Source organism: Phyllobates terribilis, unplaced genomic scaffold, assembly GCF_046119375.1.
Source record: "Phyllobates terribilis strain yellow unplaced genomic scaffold, ASM4611937v1 Scaffold_2__4_contigs__length_985480577, whole genome shotgun sequence".
Classification (NCBI taxonomy): domain Eukaryota; kingdom Metazoa; phylum Chordata; class Amphibia; order Anura; family Dendrobatidae; genus Phyllobates; species Phyllobates terribilis.
Window position 1 is genome coordinate 476000436 of NW_027362762.1, and position 21536 is coordinate 476021971.

At 44.7% G+C, this 21536-nt stretch overlaps 1 protein-coding gene across 3 annotated transcripts in view; it reads right to left on the reverse strand.

Annotated features, from left to right (window-relative positions):
* The window catches only part of MYOM3 (myomesin 3), a 184388-nt gene that overhangs the window by 49893 nt on the left and 112959 nt on the right, over window positions 1-21536 (reverse strand). For all 3 annotated transcript variants that reach the window (XM_073665800.1, XM_073665795.1, XM_073665788.1), the window contains 4 exons: window positions 20927-21067; window positions 20562-20723; window positions 17247-17388; window positions 1032-1231 (listed from right to left, as the gene is read on the reverse strand). In XM_073665800.1, the coding sequence (XP_073521901.1) occupies window positions 1032-1231; window positions 17247-17388; window positions 20562-20723; window positions 20927-21067 (645 nt within the window). The remainder of the gene's footprint in view (window positions 1-1031; window positions 1232-17246; window positions 17389-20561; window positions 20724-20926; window positions 21068-21536) is intronic.

The following is a 21536-nucleotide window of genomic DNA, read 5'->3' on the forward strand; positions in this document are numbered from 1 at the left end:
ATTTATGGAGGACCATGGGGAGTGCACTATATTTTATGGAGGACCATGGTGAGTGTATTATACTCTATAGAGGATTATGGGCGGTGCATTATACTATATGGAAAGCTATGTGGGTCCATTATAATATGTGGTGGACCATTATACTGTATGCAAACAATTATACAGTGTGAAGGTTTGTGTGGGTCCATTATACTGTGTGGGGGCCATTAAACTGTTTGGAGGGCTAGTGTGGGCCATTATACTATATGTATGCCCATTAATGTGCATGGAGAGCTGTGTGGGGGTCACAGTTGGGGGATCATACTGTGTTGGGGTCACCATACTTTGCCTTGGGAGTTGAGGTGGGGTACAGTAAGTTCATTATACTGTGGAAGGCTATTCTGACATGTTACGAAGAAATTCAAGTGGAAACTATCCAAAAACTCACAAGTTCAATGCATGAAGAATTGTGAAGGTGATATCAAAGAAGGGGTCCTATATTGACATGTGACTTGGCCTGTTAAGATGTTTTTGACTGAAAAAGCTTGTGATTTCAGTAAATGTGACCTCTTAATGTTGCAAATTCAACAAATTACCATTTTCAGTTCCTTACAACCTATAAAGTGGTTGGAAACTCTGTTGTGCATAATATTGTGGAACAGTGCATTTTGAGTTTTTTTTTTACTTTTGAGAAAAATACTGTTATGATTGAGCGGTTTGTCCAATAAAATTAGATATATTCTCTAACGGTTGAAAATTGTAACATTTTACTGACTCATTTGCATTGACCATTTAGGAAAATCAGAGATCAATAGCATTTGCATAATAGTTTGGAACAAGAAGTATACATCCAGCAAGTTAATTCATATAATATCCTTCTTAGATTATTTATATAGAGGAAAAAAGGAAATTATTTATATAATTTCCTATGAGGTTGTTTCTTTGCACCAGTTTGGCAACTGTTGGATGCCTTAGTTCTCTTGCTATGAAGCATGTTAGGTGCATACAAATCCAAATGATTGTTACTAAGTATCGTCAATTTTTATACAAACCTATGGATTTTTTCTCTGGAGCTGAATCTCTCATAGTCACAGGTTCACTGGGCTTTGAGGGATGACTTACTCCAACTTGATTGAGGGCTGTCACTCGGAATTGATATGTATTTCCTTCAGTAAGTCCATTTACAGGAAACTTGCAGATTTTCGCTGGAATTTTGTTACATGGTATCCACTCATTTGTCGAAATGTCAAGTCTTAATAAGGATAAAACATTTTATTACATTAGGGAGCATATTGTGTGTGCCAGAATGAAACAAGTATATTTTTTACAGAATGTTTAATGCATATTAAGTAGTTTTACTTACATGACATGTAACAAAATATTATTATTTATCAGTTAATATTTGTTTTATTGCGAGACTGACTGAGGATGCTTGAGGTGTGCGAGGCCTGCAATCTCATTGACAAATGTTAGGAAGACTATGGACCTTTTTAACTCCTTATACTTTTGCATTTGTTCGCTGTATAAAAATAGAATCTGGATTGCATTAACAACCATCAGGAGTAGAGTTGAGTAAAAGGATAGGCAGGACCCTGGTCCAGTGGCCACGTTGGCAGTCCGTAGGTGCGTACCAGAGCCCTGCAAACCTGTTATTACCTGTCAGTACTCGACGTCTCTTGATTAGTTGGCCAGGCATGAGATAATGTGTGCATCACACTGCAACGTAATGATGTCCTAGGGACTAGTAATAAGAAGAGGTGCCAGGGATGCAGGCAGGAAGTAGGTAATCTGCAATGCTCTAGTCCGGTGGCTACAGACTACCAACACTGCCACAGGACTACAATCCAGCGAATCTTTCGCTCAACTCTAATCAAGAGAGTAGTGGCAAAGGGTAAATAAAGTCACTAGTGTAATTGGTAATAAGGCATGTTTGCCGTCATTATATCTTGCCTTATTTTTTCAAAGGGGTGGTGTGAAGCAAAAAATTATTTTAATCCTAAATGTTCGCCTATTTAATGTCATAATCTAATTTCTTTTCTAATATCATTAAATTTAAAAAGTCCATACCGTTCCTTCACTATAGTATCTGTTTTATTTTATTTTACTACTTCCTCTTTGATGATGCTTCATTTGAGAATCCCAGTGCATGCTGGGATACTCAAATGAGTCTTCATAAGGGGGCAGAGGCTGGGGTCACTATCACAGCCTCTGCGCTCTCCCTGAAAGGAGGGTGTGAAATAAACAGAATGAATTCCTGGAGGAGAGGGAGGGCAGGCACAGCACAGAATGGCTGTAGTAGCTTGGCCGGGGCTGCCCACACCCCCTGATCTTGGACTGCATGTAGGGAGATGTTATCAGGGGGCTGACTGTTCCTAGAAGCCCGGAGCAGGCCATGCCCCCGATCTGTGACATTATGTCCCAGAAGGGAGGACGAGCACTGAGGAGCAGATCCACCATCATATTCAGGATTACAAACAGCACTATGGATGTTAGCTTTAGGGTATGTGCACACAATACTTGATGCTGCGTTCAAAGCGCTGCACGCAGGTGAACTCGCATGTGTTCATTGAACACATGCGGCTTCACCGCATCCTATCCTTGCACTGCTAGAATTTCTCCTGCGGAGACTAGCGTCTGTAGCGGTGGCAGTGGGGTAATAGGGTTGGGGTTGATCTCAGCTTATAATGCCAGCTAACATCAAGCCCAGGTTAGTAATGGAGAGGCGTCTATAAGACACCCCCATTACTAACCCCATAGTGAAAGTTAAAAAAAACACAAACACCCAGAATAAAGTCCTTTAATTGAAATAAACACACAATTCTTTAATGTTCTAAATTAAACCATACTTACCATCACGCCCATTCCAGCTGAAGCCAACGATCTCCTGCAATAAAAGTAAAATAATAAAGCAACATCATCCTTACCTTTCCATGGTTCCCAGGACGGCTTCAGCTCTGCTACATTGACATGCCATCCAGCATGTCATCCTTCAGAGACATTGCCTGCGCTCCGCAGTGTCTCTGAAGGATGACAAGCTGGATGGCAGCGTTCTGCTACCATCCAGCCTGCCATCTCAATGCCGCCCCAGCGTGGGAGAATTCTCCTGCTCAAGCGGTGACATCATTTGCCAGCACCGCATGCGCAGGAAAATTCTCCCACGCTGTCAGTGACGTGCATGAGGTGAGATCAGTTCATTGGACATGAACTCGGCTCATCTGGATGCCATCACAGCCAGACACTGAGGAGCTTCACTGAGAAGCTTCTCAGTGTCGGCGGCATGGCAAGCTGGATGGCAGCGTTCTGCTGCGATCCAGCCTGTCATGTCAATGTAGCAGAGCTGAAGCCGTCCTGGGAACCATGGAAAGGTAAGGATGAGGTTGGTTTATTATTTTACTTTTATTGCAGGAGATCGTTGGCTTCAGCTGGAATGGGCGTGACGGTAAGTAGAGTTTAATTTAGAACATTAAAGAATTGTGTCTTTATTTCACTTAAAGGACTTTATTCTGGGTGTTTGTGTTTTTTTTTAACTTTGACTATGGGGTTAGTAATGGGGGTGTCTTATAGACGCCTCTCCATTACTAACCTGGGCTTGATATCAGCTGGCATTATAAGCTGACATCAACCCCAACTCTATTACCCCACTGCCACCGCTACAGGGCAGTGGGAAGAGCGAGGCTAAGTGCCAGAATTGGCGCATCCTATGGATGCGCCATTTCTCGGGCGGCTGGCGGCTGGTATTTCTAGCCTGGGAGGGGGCCAATATTCATGGCACCCTTCCTGGGCTATTAATATCAGTCCCCAGCTGTCTGCCTAGCCTTTGCTAGCTATTAAAATAGGGGGGACCCCACGTCATTTTTTTTTTGGGTCCCCCATTTTAATAGCTAGTAAAGCCTAGGTATTCAGCTGGAGGCTGAAATTAGTAGCCTGGGAAGCTCCATGGGTATTACCCCCTTCCCAGACTTCAAACATCTGCCCCAGCTGTCTGCTTAACCTCCGCTAGAGACTAAAATTACGGGGAACCCCACGCCAGTTTTTTTTTAAAGAAATCCTTTATTTTAACACTAAATGACAAATACAGTAACCAACACTGTCACTGTACTTATTATATATGTGACTGACATGTTTCTATCTATCTAATCTATGTGTGATGCTCTGTTATTTCTGTTCTAAATTGTCGGGTACCGATGTATGCCGCTGATGAATTGCCGGCAGGCTTTTTTAAAGAGACAAAAACACTATTATTTTTTTTTTAATAAATCTTTTATTTTAACACTAAATAACAAGTACAGTAACCAATACTGTCACTGTACTTATTATTAGTGTTGAGCGATACCTTCCGATATCGGGAAATATCGGATCGGATTGGATCGGACCGATACCCAAAAAGTATCGGATATCGCCGATTCCGATACCGGAAACCAATGCAAGTCAATGGGACAGAAATATCGGAATGAAAATAAACCCTTTCTTTCCTTGTAGGTTAATTCTACATGAAGGAAAACAACTAAGAATAATGTAGAATGTACTGGGGAGGTGGGGGAGACAATAAAGGCATAGAGGTTTAGCCCAATCAAATGGAATAGCAGGAATTAATATTTTTTTTAAGACGTTCTGAGTTACGGAAATATTGACTATGTTAAGTATTTTTATATTTTGTCAGATATTTATGTTTCACTACTTCCATGCTCTTCACCTTCTTTTTTACTTCTCCCACACTTTCTCATTCATCATCCTCAGCATCAGCATCTTTTTCATCCACTTCTTCTTCACCTTCTTCATCTTCTTCTTCTTCACCTTCTTCGTATTATTCTTTTTTTTTACATTCTTCATATTCTACTTCTTCATCTTCTTCATATTCTTCTTCTTCTTCATCATATTCTTATTTGTGACAGGCATTCCTGTAGTTGTTATCTATAAAAGGTTGGACATTACACCTTTTGTTCTGCCCGTCACAAAAGATTTACAACAGGATTTGTCCGCGTTCAGTTTGGCCTGCAGCAGCAGGTGTTTTCCAGGGGCACCACGAGGAGGAACGGACTCACCCCCATACACTGCTTAGTCATCTTCTGCTTATAATTTACATATTATCTTTTGCTCTGATTTTTAGTCTTATACTTAATGTTCTTCCGCTTTTTGTTCTGCAGACTCTTGTACTTCTGCTTCTTGGTTTTCTGTCTCTTGTTCTTCTGTATCTTGGTGGTTGTCTTCTCTTCTTTGTCCTCTTGGTCAACTTCTTCAGGGTCATCTTCTTGGTCTTCTTTGGGGTGGTCTTCAGGGTCGTCGTCTTCGGGGGTCGTCGTCTTCGGGGTCCTCGTCTTCTTCGGGGTCCTCGTCTTCTTCGGGTTGGTCTTCAGGGTCCTCGTCTTCAGGGTCCTCGTCTTCGGGGTCCTCGTCTTCTTCGGGGTGGTCTTCAGGGTCCTCATCTTCTTCGGGGGGGTCTTCAGGGTCCTCATCTTCAGGGTCGTCGTCTTCGGGGTCCTCGTCTTCTTCGGGTTGGTCTTCAGGGTCCTCGTCTTCAGGGTCCTCGTCTTTGGGGTCCTCGTCTTCTTCGGGGTGGTCTTCAGGGTCCTCGTCTTCAGGGTCGTCGTCTTCGGGGTCCTCGTCTTCTTCAGGTTGGTCTTCAGGGTCCTCGTCTTCAGGGTCCTCATCAGGGAGATCCAGAGTGATTACCAAGAACCATTTCAAAAAGCTTGAACTTGGAAATGTAGCAGAAGGTACAAGAAGGCTGAGGAACTACCGAGGACCAGCTGACGGTACTGGAACCCGGATGGGTAGCAGAAGGTACAAGAGCCAATGGAACTACCGAGGACCAGCTGACGGTACTAGAACTCGGTTACTAAGCAGGAGGTACCTGTGCCAGAAAGCACTACCAAGGACCAGCAGACGTTGGTGGAACTTGGATACCGAGAAGGAGGCACCTAATCCAAAGGCACTGCCGAGAACCAGCTGACAGTACTGGAACCCGGATGGGTAGCAGAAGGTACAAGAGCCAATGGAACTACCGAGGACCAGCTGACGGTACTGGAACTCGGTTACTAAGCAGGAGGTACCTGTGCCAGAAAGCACTACCAAGGACCAGCAGACGTTGGTGGAACTTGGATACCGAGAAGGAGGAGCCTAATCCAAAGGCACTGCCGAGAACCAGCTGACGGTACTGGAACCCGGATGGGTAGCAGAAGGTACCCATGTAAAAAAAAGTTTCAAGGCCGCGAGCCGGCCGCCGTTACCAAAACCCACAGTCCTACAGGGGGTGCTTGTCCTATTGGCACTATGGAACCAGCCTTCATTGCCAGATCCCGCAGCCCACATAGGAGTCACCTAAACTGCAGGCACCATAGAGTCGGCTAACGCGACCGCAACACGACAGGACAATGCATTGGAGGCAAAGTGACGTTGACACTACCTGGAAACAGCTGGCGTGCTGGAACCAGGCTGGGCAGGAGGGAGTACCCGTGCCAAAGACACTGCCGAGAACCAGCTGACGGTACTGGAACCCGGATGGGTAGCAGAAGGTACAAGAGCCAATGGAACTACTGAAGACCAGCTGACGGTACTGGAACTCGGTTACTAAGCAGGAGGTACCTGTGCCAGAAAGCACTAACAAGGACCAGCAGACGTTGGTGGAACTTGGATACCGAGAAGGAGGCACCTAATCCAAAGGCACTGCCGAGAACCAGCTGACAGTACTGGAACCCGGATGGGTAGCAGATGGTACAAGAGCCAATGGAACTACCGAGGACCAGCTGACGGTATTGGAACTCGGTTACTAAGCAGGAGGTACCTGTGCCAGAAAGCACTACCAAGGACCAGCAGACATTGGTGGAACTTGGATACTGAGAAGGAGGCACCTAATCCAAAGGCACTGCCGAGAACCAGCTGACGGTACTGGAACCCGGATGGGTAGCAGAAGGTACCCATGTAAAAAAAAGTTTCAAGGCCGCGAGCCGGCCGCAGTTACCAAAACCCACAGTCCTACAGGGGGTTCTTGTCCTATTGGCACTATGGAACCAGCCTTCATTGCCAGATCCCGCAGCCCACATAGGAGTCACCTAAACTGCAGGCACCATAGAGTCGGCTAACCCGACCGCAACACGACAGGACAACGCATTGGAGGCAAAGTGATGTTGACACTACCCGGAAACAGCTGGCGTGCTGGAACCAGGCTGGGCAGGAGGGAGTACACGTGCCAAACACACTGCTGGGAAACAGCTGGCGGTGCTGGAACCCAGGGTAAATACTAAAAACTGAGTGGAGCCAGAGGTGTAATTGGAGCAACTTTAAAATCTGTAGTACAGTGGATGTGGACAAAGCAGGAGAATTTGCCGGACACACAGCTGGGGAACAGCTGACGTTACTGAACCCCAATAACACTGGAGCAAGTGTTGACTGTGCAGACGGCACTTCCGAGTGCCAACTGGCGGTGTTGGAGCTCAGGGATAATATTGAAAACAGAGGAGCCAGAGGTGTAATTGGAGCAACTTTAAAATCTGTAGTAGTGAGAATGTGGACAGAGCAGGAGAAATTGCCGTCCGCACAGCAGGGGAACAGCTGACGTTACTGAACCCCAATAACACGGCAGCAAGTGTTGACTGTGCAGACGGCACTTCCGAGTGCCAACTGGCGGTGTTGGAGCTCAGGGATAATACTGAAAACAGAGGAGCCAGAGGTGTAATTGGAGCAACTTTAAAATCTGTAGTAGTGAGAATGTGGACAGAGCAGGAGAAATTGCCGTCCGCACAGCAGGGGAACAGCTGACATTACTGAACCCCAATAACACTGGAGCAATTGCTGACTGTGCAGACGGCACTTCCGAGCGCCAACTGGCAGTGTTGGAGCTCAGAGATAATACTGAAAACAGAGGAGCCAGAGGTGTAATTGGAGCAACTTTAAAATTTGTAGTAGTGAGAATATGGACAGAGGAGGAGAAATTGCCGTTCGCACAGCAGGGGAACAGCTGACGTTACTGAACCCCAATAACACGGCAGCAAGTGTTGACTGTGCAGACGGCACTTCCGAGCGCCAACTGGCGGTGTTGGAGCTCAGGGATAATACTGAAAACAGAGGAGCCAGAGGTGTAATTGGAGCAACTTTAAAATCTGTAGTAGTGAGAATGTGGACAGAGCAGGAGAAATTGCCGTCCGCACAGCAGGGGAACAGCTGACGTTACTGAACCCTAATAACACGGCAGCAAGTGTTGACTGTGCAGACGGCACTTCCGAGCGCCAACTGGCGGTGTTGGAGCTCAGGGATAATACTGAAAACAGAGGAGCCAGAGGTGTAATTGGAGCAACTTTAAAATCTGTAGTAGTGAGAATGTTGACAGAGCAGGAGAAATTGCCGTCCGCACAGCAGGGGAACAGCTGACGTTACTGAACCCTAATAACATGGCAGCAAGTGTTGACTGTGCAGACGGCACTTCCGTGTGCCAACTGCGGTGTTGGAGCTCAGGGATAATACTGAAAACAGAGGAGCCAGAGGTGTAATTGGAGCAACTTTAAAATCTGTAGTAGTGAGAATGTTGACAGAGCAGGAGAAATTGTCGTCCGCACAGCAGGGGAACAGCTGACGTTACTGAACCCCAATAACACGGCAGCAAGTGTTGACTGTGCATACGGCACTTCTGAGCGCCAACTGGCGTTGTTGGAGCTCAGGGATAATACTGAAAACAGAGGAGCCAGAGGTGTAATTGGAGCAACTTTAAAATCTGTAGTAGTGAGAATGTGGACAGAGCAGGAGAAATTGCCGTCCGCACAGCAGGGGAACAGCTGACGTTACTGAACCCTAATAACACGGCAGCAAGTGTTGACTGTGCAGACGGCACTTCCGAGCGCCAACTGGCGGTGTTGGAGCTCAGGGATAATACTGAAAACAGAGGAGCCAGAGGTGTAATTGGAGCAACTTTAAAATCTGTAGTAGTGAGAATGTTGACAGAGCAGGAGAAATTGCCGTCCGCACAGCAGGGGAACAGCTGACGTTACTGAACCCTAATAACATGGCAGCAAGTGTTGACTGTGCAGACGGCACTTCCGTGCGCCAACTGCGGTGTTGGAGCTCAGGGATAATACTGAAAACAGAGGAGCCAGAGGTGTAATTGGAGCAACTTTAAAATCTGTAGTAGTGAGAATGTTGACAGAGCAGGAGAAATTGTCGTCCGCAAAGCAGGGGAACAGCTGACGTTACTGAACCCCAATAACACGGCAGCAAGTGTTGACTGTGCATGCGGCACTTCTGAGCGCCAACTGGCGTTGTTGGAGCTCAGGGATAATACTGAAAACAGAGGAGCCAGAGGTGTAATTGGAGCAACTTTAAAATCTGTAGTAGTGAGAATGTGGACAGAGCAGGAGAAATTGCCGTCCGCACAGCAGGGGAACAGCTGACGTTACTGAACCCCAATAACACGGCAGCAAGTGTTGACTGTGCAGACAGCACTTCCGAGCGCCAACTGTCGGTGTTGGAGCTCAGGGATAATACTGAAAACAGAGGAGCCAGAGGTGTAATTGGAGCAACTGTAAAATCTGTAGTAGTGAGAATGTGGACAGAGCAGGAGAAATTGCCGTCCGCACAGCAGGGGAACAGCTGACGTTACTGAACCCCAATAACATGGCAGCAAGTGTTGACTGTGCAGACGGCACTTCCGAGCGCCAACTGGCGGTGTTGGAGCTCAGGGATTACAGTTCAGGTGGTAGAAACATGAACACAACAGGAGACCTGGATACTGTTGCCAACCAATTATTTATTCTGGAAGAGGACTGGCAAATTCATGAGAGATCCAGGCCTTGTTCATTTTGAGAAAAGTAAGCCGGTCAACGTTATCGGAGGATAGTCGCATGCGACGGTCTGTTAGTACACCACCTGCGGCACTAAAGACGCGTTCCGATAATACACTAGCAGCAGGGCAAGCTAGCACCTCCAGTGCATACTGACTAAGCTCTGGCCATGTATCCAGCTTACAGACCCAAAACTTGAATGGAAAAGAGCCATCTGGGAGTACACTAAGAGGGCAAGACATGTAGTCTGTCACCATCTGACGGAAACGTTGCCTCCTGCTGACTGGAGCCGTCTGTGATGGTGTAGACATTTGTGGCGGCGGGGACACAAAACTTTGCCACATTTCGGCCATACTGGTCTTGCCTTGTGCTGAGGCGCTGCTTCTGCTCCCTCTTTGTGCAGAGCTTCCTCCACTGCCTCGACGCACTGAGCTGCTTTGTAAAGCACTAGCAGCACTGCTCTCGGTTGGAATGGAGAACATGATGGAATGCACCAGTGCGTCTTGGTACTCCCGCATTTTACGCTCCCGGTTCAACGGTGTTATGAGGCTTTGTAAGTTGTCCCGGTAGCGAGGATCTAGGAGGGTGGACACCCAATAATCAGCCGTGTTGAGAATGTGGGCGATGCGGCGGTCGTTTCTCAGGCACTGCAGCATGAAATCAACCATGTGCTGCAGACTGCCAACTGGCCAAGAAACGCTGTCCCCTGCTTGAGGCGTGATCTCTGCCTGCTCTGCATCACCCCACCCTCGCTCTAGATACTGACTACTAGAGCATTGTGTACCTCCCTCCTCTGGACAGATGTCTTCCTCATCCATTGACTCCTCCTCATCCTCCTCACAAAGTGTCCCCTGCCTAGGCCTTTGTGAGGAACCACGTTGCGCAGACTGTAGAGAAGCAGATGGCATTTGTGACTCCTCATCCTCCACCTCTTCCAAAACCTCGTCCCTTAGTGCTTGCAGTGTTTTTTCAAGCAGGCAGATAAGGGGGATAGTCATGCTGACTAGTGCATCATCTGCACTCGCCATCCGCGTGGAATAATCGAAGGCACGCAAAACGTGGCAAATGTCCTTCATAGATTCCCACTCAGTGGTGGTGAAGTGTGAACGGCGCGCACGGCGACTTGTTTGCGCCTGCTGCAGCTGGTACTCCATTACTGCTGCCTGCTGCTCACACAACCTCTCCAACATATGTAACGTTGAATTCCACCTGGTGGGTAGGTCACATATGATGCGATCTTCCTGAAGACGTAATCGGCGCTGCAGAGCTGCAATGCGTGATCTTGCGTTGCTGGAACGCCGCAAGTGAGTGCACTCTATGCGGACCTTGTGAAGCAGTGCATCAAGATCCGGATAGTCCCTCAAAAAACTCTGCACGACCAAGTTGAGCACATGTGCCAGACATGGGATGTGAGTGAGGTTGCCTAGGCCCAGAGCTGCCACCAGATTTCGGCCATTGTAATACACTACCATGCCTGGCTGGAGATTCTCTGGCACAAACCACACGTCGCTCTGCTGCTTGATGGCATTCCAGAGCTCCTGCGCTGTGTGGCTTCGATTCCCCAAAGAAATTAATTTTAATACGGCCTGTTGACGTTTGGCCACGGCTGTGCTCATATCGGTCATCATAACAGGTAACGTTCACGGGTCGATGTGGAGGTAGACCGTGACGGCTCCTGCAGCGCTGATTCAGAGGAGCTGCAGTATGAGGAGGAGTCAATGTGTACAGACTGGATTCCTGCAATCCTTGGAGTTGGCAGAACACGTACAGCGCCACTCTCAAGATCTGTACCCGGCTCCACAACATTTACCCAATGGTCAGTGAGGGAAAGGTATCGTCCCTGTCCATGCTTACTGGTCCACGCATCGGTGGTTAGGTGGACCTTGCTACTGACGGCGTTTTGTAGCGCTTGTTTAATTTTTCCCTCCACATGATGTTGCAGGGCAGGGACGGCTTGCCTGCTGAAATAAAAGCGGCTGGGCACGTTGTATTGTGGGACTGCCAATGCCATAAAGTTACGGAAGGTGTCAGTCTCCACCAGCCTGAATGATAGCATTTCAAGAGCCAGTAGTTTAGCAATGCCAGCATTCAGAACCTGTGCTCGGGGGTGGTTTGCCGAGTATGGGCGCTTTTTCTCCCATGCCTGTGCTAACGATGGCTGTAGACTGGCCTGGGAGTGTGAGGATGACTGGAAAGTGGTGCTGTGGGTGGAATTACACTGTGTCTCTGTACAACAGTGCCAAAGATTCTTCCATGGCGATCCTGTGAGGAAGCCGAACCAGCTGTGTGTGAGCTGGAGGAAGAGGCTACAACACAAGCTGAAGAGGTGGTAGGTGGCGCTGTAGGTTGGCCTAGGTCTTCAGTGTGTTTTTGTAACTCCACCACGTGCTTGGTCCGCACATGTTTCCACATATTTGTGGTATTGAGGTTGCTGACACTTTTCCCACTTTTCACCTTCTGATTACACAGCTTGCATTTGACAAAGCAAATGTCATCTGCAACTGTGTCAAAAAAGGACCAGGCACTGCAAGTCTTGGGAGCGCCCGCTTTGGATTTTGGAAGAGCCATGCTCCTAATGGGTGCCGAAGTGGAGGCTACAGGCAACCAAGTCTGCCCCCTCCCTCTCCCTCCTTTTTGGGCTGTTCGGGGAATCTCTTCCTCAGAGCTGCTCCCACCAACTTCCTGTCCCTCACGCCATGATGGGTCAAGGACCTCATCATCTACACCACCCTCTTCAAACAACTGCTTCTCCTGGGTAGTCTCGACAGCACAGTACGCACCAGAAAGTGGCACCTGAGTCTCATCATCAGATGCATACTGAGGTGTGCTGCTGACCATAGGCACTGGCCCACCCGCCTCTTCAGATTCAGAGAGACAAAACGGTTGCACATCACTGCATACTACCTCTTCTTCAAATTCTCGAATTCTGCTTGGCTGGCCCCCTCTTTCTAAGCCAAGAGATTCAGAGAACAGAAGTAGAGATGGCTCCTGTCCAGGGCTCTCTGACTGCCTGGGCAATTTGGCAGGTGGTGAAGAGACAGATGGGTGCTCTTCAGTGCTCAGGACCTGAGAGGATCTGGAACTAATTGAAGTCGATGCATTAGCTGCCATCCATCTGACAACGGCTTCAATTTGGTCCTCCTGCAGCAGTGGGGTATGGCTAGCTCCTACAAAGCTGCGCATAAAGGACCGTTCCCTGGTAAAACTGGGAGATGCTGAGTCACTGGTGCCCGCAGCAGGTACAGAATCCCCACGTCCTCTCCCTGCAGGCACAGAATCCTCACGTCCTCTCCCTGCAGAAACTCCACGCCCACGACCACGACCACATGCCTTACTCCCTACCTTCTTCATCTTGGTAGACTGATAAAGATAGGCAGAAAAGTACTAAGGGCTTAGTGTGCTTATTCCTGAACAGCTGCTAACAGGTATAAGAAACACTAATTTTATAAAGTGTGGACTAGACTTTAATATGAGCTAATGTGGCCTACACAACTGTAAAGTGGAGTGTTTGGTGAACTTTATTTAGGTTTTTTTTGTCACAAAAAGACACTGGATGTGCCTAAAGATGTAATACCGATAGTATCACAAACTTTTTGTAGCTATTACAATGTAGGAAGGTATCCTACAATGCAACAGATGAGGCTACAAAAAATAGGCTAATACTAATCTGGCTGGTGCTGCAGGGCCCAATGCTGCAGAAAGGCTCCTCTAACTACTCCTATATAGTGTGTTTGGAACCAATTTAGCTGAATACGGATGGAGCCTCCACACTAATAGGAGAAATCAGGAAAAATTATGAATTTGCAAAAAAGGACAATGTATGAGGCAGTGACACACACTGAGTGCACTACAACCAGACGTGGCTGAAGCACACACTACAGGGTGAGCTGCACTCACACACACAGACCTTGCAGACAGCGGTGAACAGTGCAGATGCAGAGCACTGTGCACTAGCGCTGCAAGACAAAAAAAATTTCTCTATCTACTCCTATATAGTGTGTTTGGAACCAATTTAGCTGAATACGGATTGAACCACCACACTAATAGGAGATATCAGGAAAAATTATGAATTGGCAAAAAAGGACAATGTATGAGGCAGTGACACACACTGAGTGCACTACAACAAGACGTGGCTGAAGTACACACTACAGGGTGAGCTGCACTCACACACACAGACCTTGCAGACAGCGGTGAACAGTACAGATGCAGAGCACTGTGCACTAGCACTGCAAGACCAAAAAAATTTCTCTATCTACTCCTATATAGTGTGTTTGGAACCAATTTATCTGAATATGGATGGAACCACCACACTAATAGGAGATATCAGGAAAAATTATGAATTGGCAAAAAAGGACAATGTATAAGGCAGTGACACACACTGAGTGCACTACAACCAGACGTGGCTGAAGCACACACTACAGGGTGAGCTGCACTCACACACGCAGACCTTGCAGACAGCGGTGAACAGCACAGAGAACTGTGCACTAGCGCTGCAAGGCACAGCGATTTATAAAGTAGCTTGGGTAAAGCAGAATAGACCAAATAGGTAGCTAAAACTGTCCCTCAGAACAACAGCGTCCTATCCCTAACTGAATTCACAGCAGAGTGAGCTCAAAATGGCGGCGGCGGCTTTTATAGTGCATCATGACATAATTTCAGCAGCCAATCACAGCCATGCCATTAGTTAAGATGCCTACATGCCTAACAGGATGTGCCCACACTTGTTAGGATCCTCATTGGCTGAATAAAATGAAACTGGCTCATTGCATTATGGGAACTTCCGATTCCGGTATACGATATTGCAAAAGTATCGGAATTAAGTATCGGAATTCCGATACCGCGAATATCGGCCGATACCCGATATTTCAGTATCGGAATGCTCAACACTACTTATTATATATGTGACTGACATGTTTCTATCTATCTAATCTATGTGTGGTGCTCTATTCTTTCTGTTCTAAATTGTCGGGTACCGGTGTATGCCGCTGCTGAATTGCCGGCTTTTCATGTTTCACTGTGACCACTGTTCCCATCGATTTGGGCAATCACTGTAATGCCACAACCACCATGGCTGTGACATTACAGTGAGTGGCCGACCATCTCTGCATGATTGGTGCTCTAAATAGCGCCAAACATGCAGGGCGGGGACCCGAGCTCCCGCCCGAGCATCTCGAAAGTACTTGACAAGCTCCGAGCATCGCGAGTACTGAGATGCTCAGGCGAGTACCGAGCAGTGGCAAGCATGCTCGCTCATCACTACTGATGAGACAAAATCTGAAATATTTGACTTTAGCAGAATACAACACAGAGGGCTGGAGAGCTGTACAACAATGAGTGTCTGCAGGCAACAGTGATGTATGGTAGAGGTTTCTTGCAAGTTTGGGTTTGCATTTCTGCAAGTGGAGTTGGAAATTTGATTAAGATTAATGATGTCCTCAATTCTGAGAAATGCAGGCAGTTACTTATTCATCATGAAATACCACCAGGGATGTGACTGATTGGCTACAAATTTATTCTGCAGCAGGATAACGGCCTCAAACATACAGCAAATGTCCTTAATAGAAATCTGTCAGTAGGATCAACCACCCTAATCCATCTTTATGGGCATGTAAATCATAGAAAGCAATGTTTTATTCCAGAGAAATCTTTTCTTATATGTAAATGAGCTGGTCAGGACTATGGACACTGATTTGCATGAGAATCTGCCTCCAGAACTTTTTTTTTTTTTTTTAAAAAAAGGACGAGTTACCAGTATGATGTGTAATAGCCGCTCTCTGCTCTCCTGATCTCACTACAGAGTTGTGTGAGATTATACCTGACACATCTGCAGGTTCAGCTTCAATCTCATGGGCAACCAGTGTTACAACATTGTTGCAATACAGCAGAGCTGTGAGAGCTGCAGCAAATGTGTTTGTAAGAAGACAAAGTTCAGTTCTACTGTTCTATGTTAGCTACATGACTCATGATGGTAACACCCGTTTTCAATTATAATGAGCTCTGGAGGCAGATTCTCATGCGGATCAGTGTCCGACCCATAGTCCTGAACAGCTCATTTACATATAAGAAAAACGTGGATCTCTCTGGAATAACACATAGGATCGCAGATATCAAGGTATCATTTTATTCAGCTTCCTATGACCTACATGCCCATATAGATGGCTTCGAATAGTTGATCTGACTGACAGATTCCCTTTAAAAACTGTCTTCAGCATAAAGAACAAGCAGTCCTGAAAGTGATGATATGGCCCTATAGAGCCCTGATCTTAACATCATCGAGTCTGTCTAGGATTACATCAGGAGACAGAAAGATTAGCCCAAGCCTGCATCCACAGAAAATCTTTGGTTAGTTCAACAAGATGTTTGTAACAACCTCCTTTACAATTTCTTTCAAAACCTGTGTGCAAGTGAACCTGGAAGAATTGATGATTTGAATTGTATTTGTATTGATTTGTATTGAATACAAAGGGTGGTCACACTAAATATTGATTTAATTTAGATTTCTCTTTTGTTCATTCACTTTTCATTTTGTTAACTGATAAAAATATACAATTAACACTACTTCTTTTTAAAGCATTCTTTCTTAGCAACATTTTTTAACACCCACCTACAACTTTTGCACAGTATTGTATGCAAAAAGAAAATAATTTAAATGTAACTTTTTATTAATAATTAATAAAATGTAGTACTCCGGTTACCTAAAAGTATCATAGTCATTGACAATGAAGCTAAATGCTATGAAAGGCACCTCTATAAGGAATAAATAGTGAAGGTCTGCTATTTTGCGCTATCGGCCCGGCCACCACATAATATTATTGCTATTTTATTGCATTCTTCAACCAAATAGTAAGAATGGATGGATACGTGCCTTTAGAGTGCTTATATTAAAATAAGGCACCTCATTGACTGAGATGGGCTTAAGCTTGTCCATTGATTTCTAGTATATAGTGATATGTTGACTACAAAGTGGATTTTATCAGAACTGTATGTATGGGAAGATTCTAGTCGGCATATGCTCTAGTAATGTGTACACAGACAGTAATAAGTGCCTGGATGAAGACAACGTTCCTTGCCTCCTTGTCAGAATGGCATCCTGATGCCCGTTTCGCTAAAATTACCTCGCTTCTTCTAGAGGCCAACGTAACATTATTGCTACTATTACTAATGATGAGCGAGCATGCTCGTTACTCGATATTTACGAGCATGCTCGGGTGTTTTCCGAGTATCTTCAGCGTGTTCGGGTGTTATGATTTAGTCACTCCATGCTCATGATTTGCGACTGTTTGACAGCTTTAATACATGTGAGGAATGCTTGTTTCTTAGGCATTCCTCACACGTATTAAAGCTGTCAGTTGCAAATCATGCACATGGAGTGACTAAAACATAACACCCGAGCACTCTGAAGATACTCGGCGAGCACCAGAGCATGCTCGCCGAAAGGGTTAACAGAACATACTCGCTCATCACTAACTATTACACATTGATATTTTATAGCGCACTTACCTCTCAATAAAGTAACCAATTATAGGGCAGCCTCTGTCATCACTTGGAGGAGTCCAGGATAAGAGTAGACAGTCTTTCTGGATGTCATTGCATTTTACACTGAGAGGGGATCCTGAAATCCCTGCCTTATTTGGTTCAGCATCTTGGCAAGAATAATTGAAATAATGTAATGCATTTCAATATTATGTAACAGATGAATAATCTTTTTGTACATATATTTAAATATGGCAATGTGAATGGCCACGCCACTGTGAATATTACTTCACCGCTGCAGCCAGTCAACAAAGACCGGAGGCGGCAGTGAAGAACTGGAAATGGGAAGGGTAGGTAAAGCCCTGCTTGTTAGTAAGCCTTTGAAGTAAAAAAAATCCTTTCTGGAATCCATTTAAAGAGTAACTAAACTTTCTTCATGTTTTTTCTAATTTAGCAGGCACTTTAATTGCCTTCAGATCAGTGGGACCTGGGTCATGAGACGTCCACCATTCGCTCAATAGACATCCGAGAGGTATGCAGCTTAGGAGACAGAAGCGCCTGGAGATCTGGCAGCCAGATATTTCACTTGGGAATGTAGTACTGCATGGTAGCTACTCAGATGAATGGCCATCCATATAATACAATGACGCTTTAGTCTGCCCAAACGGCGGCTGCGCCTACACATCTGTTCTCTGTTGTAGCTCACAAAGAGGAAATCTTCCCTTCATTTGCTATAAATCAGTCATTTATTCTAAATAACAGATATTACAGCAAGATTTTATTCGAGCTAGGATTTTGTGTTCTTTGACGGACTCTCCTAAGTAATAGTATTTGTAATTTGTTCATAGATGGCACAAAGTCTATTCTATGTGGAAAAAAAAAATCTGTGCTCTCATATTTGTATTGTGTCTTATCTTTTGCAGAATATAATGTAATTTCAGGTTGGGTTCAGAAACCTCTAGGTGAAAAGGTAAAAGTATAACACAGTTTACCGATCAGTCTAGATAATATGTGCAGTAGGGTCAACATGGGAATAAACCTTTTTGCTTTCAAAATCTATTGCCGACTATTGGCAACAATTCAAATTGAATATTTTCCGTGTTCTGACTATATTATACATACCATATTATACAAGTATATTATAAAGAAAGTTGCATATATCCAGGAAATAACTTATCCAAGTCCTCTGGCACTGATACCATTGGGTAAAGAACTTCTCTTTTATTTGGGCAGACCATTAGATAATTGTAAGGGTATGTGCACACACTTAGTATTTGCAGTAAATTTTTCTGCAGCAAAAACCAGAGTGTTGGCAGGAAAAACTCTACTTAAATTACATGCATTTTTCCCCCATTAATGAGTGAAAAACACTGCAAAAACGCTGAAAGTATTGACATGCTGCAGATCTGACAAAATGCTTTGATGGTTCAAATTTGGAAGAAAAAAAAAGCAACATGTAGAGATTTCAGAAATCTGATTCACTTAGATGACACTTTAAACTCTGCTTTTTTTCTGTGGCAAAAGCCTCAATGAAAGCTTTAGCCCCACCACAGTTCTGCAGTTATTTACACTGACTAAATAAACCCTAAAAAGAAATCAGCTTAATGTAAACTAAACATGACAGCATATTCACCTGGATGTTGCTAAAAACCTGCTTGTTTTGCCCATCATCGATCACTGCTGGCTAAGAGTGGTCATAGACTGCTCCTGCCAACGACTTTCACTGACGTCACATCGACAGAGCAGCTGCTTCTCTTCCACTCTTGATTGTCGACGGGCCGTGACTGCTGATGTCATGATGATCGACAGCCAGCTCCCTCTGCCTAACTGAAGGAAGCCTGCTATCAAACAGCATGAGGCTGGCAGTCACGGAAGAGGTAGAACTGCTCTGCTGACGTGAAGCAGCAGAATTGGGAGTGGTCCCTGACCACTCTGAGCCCGCACCGAGTTGAACAGTTGTTAGGCCCATAGTAAAAAAAATAATAATAATTAAATACTCCTGCAAATTCTCATCTTTTAAGAGTATACAGCAAACTTGACTTCACTAAAATTTAAATCCCTTAATATTCTATGGATCATGTTTACCATGAGAAAAGCAAATCTAGAAATTGTGGCAAACAGTATTTAACATCTGTGGCCTCAAAAAAAACCCAACCCTATTTTGTCTGCTTATATACATTACAAATATATCGGTGGGTGTATGCCACAGACTTCTCTGTGGATGATTTTTTTCTCTTCTATGACACTAGCCAATCAAAACATGACAGGGTCATAGAGGATAACAGGTAAAATGCCCATTGAGAATGTCACAACTACAGTCCTGCTCAGCGTGTTCTTTTGAAATGAGAATTGTCGCACATGAACACTTTAAGAACTCCGCAGTCACCTCGACCTTTCCTACTATTAAAGGGCCAGAGCACATGGGAGCAGCAGTGCTGGAGTGCTGGAACATCGAACTGACTGAGTAACAGGCAATGATGATCTTCTGTGCTCCGGCTCTTCATTAGCAGGAGATATATAATATGGTAAAGACCATAAAAAAATGCACAAAATAAAAAAGGCCCATAACTCTGCAACTGTATGGCAGATGTATAAAAACAAAAATCAGAATACTCAGGAGACAGGTGCTCTTTAAAAATGTTTTTATGTCAGCATTATTCAATGATGTAGGGCAGAAAATGAAGTATCTAGCGGGTTCTTCTCAGCATATGAAAGGGGACACAGATATTACTAAATACTTTCATAAAAAAAGGAATAACTAAAGAGAAAATGTAAAAAAAAACTATTTTTCATTTTCCATCACCACATTTTCTTTTGAGAAGTTACCTTCTGGATTTTTCACAACCCCATCTTTCTTGACAAGACACAAGGGTCATGTATGTCAATTCCTAATGTGTCTTCAAAGTAAGGCAGAAAATTGATGAATCAGATGCATCTGACAATTGGTGTGCGCTTCCATGCACCTCAACACAAATCTTACTCCAGTCCTTGACTGGAATAAGATTTGTGGCATAAGGTACGCCATAGCTCGTCATGAATTAAATGTGTGGGCTTGCTACGCCCCATTCCACCCCAGCTCCATCATTTTTTTGCAGAGCTGGCCAAAACTGACTTGAAAGTGCCAAAAGTCTTAAAAATGTTGTGCAACCTTGCAATGCACAAAAACTTGGTGACTTTTCAAAGTATTTTACGGCAGATTTCTGGTGTAAACACTCGGATGAATCAGCCAACTGGTGCATTTATACGTATTATTTTTTAACCGTTTAATAATCTATGCCTAGTAAATAATTTAGTACAGGCTCTAGTGGAACACAAATGTAATAAAAATATTGGAGAACTCACCTCTAACAAACATATAAGCAGTTTGTTCCTGATGTCCTGAAGTAGCAGGCAAAGAAACTGTGTAGAAACCTTCATCCTCTTTGAAAGCAGGAGACCCCCTTAAGGACACATCTAAGCCCTCACAGCTTATCTTCCTGTCTTCCGTCTCCTTTACTAAAGTTCCTGTTGAACAAAAACAAAAAAGATATACCGTATATACTGTATGTGTGTGTTTTTTCACATTGTAAGCATCGCCTTGTATGAATATTAGTTTGTATGTACACCGACTGACAGGCGGCTGTAATTAATCTCCATATATCAACATGTATGATTTCATATATGTAATATATATATATATTTTTTTTGCCATTTTAACGTATACATACCATCTCTAAACCACTGCACACTTGGTTTGTGTCTTTCAAGACTGGAAGATACAGAACAAGACAAAGCAAACGATTCCTTCTCTCTTGTAAACACTGGTCTCAAGGCACTAGTGAATTCACCTTCATAGGCTGGCAGCAAAGCTACAAGGTACAACCAGACCATAAATAGCTAATAATATAAAGATAATATAAAGTCACAATATAAAGTTACAATACTTACAGAACAACAGTATTAGTGAAGAGATTAGACACACCTATTCATATATCGGTTTTCTTTGTTCAAATGTGCACATTGTAGATTCATACTGAAGGCAGCAAAACCATGAAGCAACACACACGGAAGCAAGGAATAATGAAACACTTGTGAAACAAGCCAGAATATTTATTAAACTTGAAGGCGTTCCCAGAGATGTTGACCACATGTTGGCTGTTTTGCATTCACTCTATGGTCCAACTCATCCCAAACCACCTCTATTGGGTTAAGGTTGGGTGATTGTGGAGGCCATGTCATCTATAATTCTTGGTCTTCCTTATCTGGTGCAGTCCTCACAAGAGCTGTTTTCAAAATAGTGATTGATGGCTTTCATGACCGCACTTGAGGATACCTTCC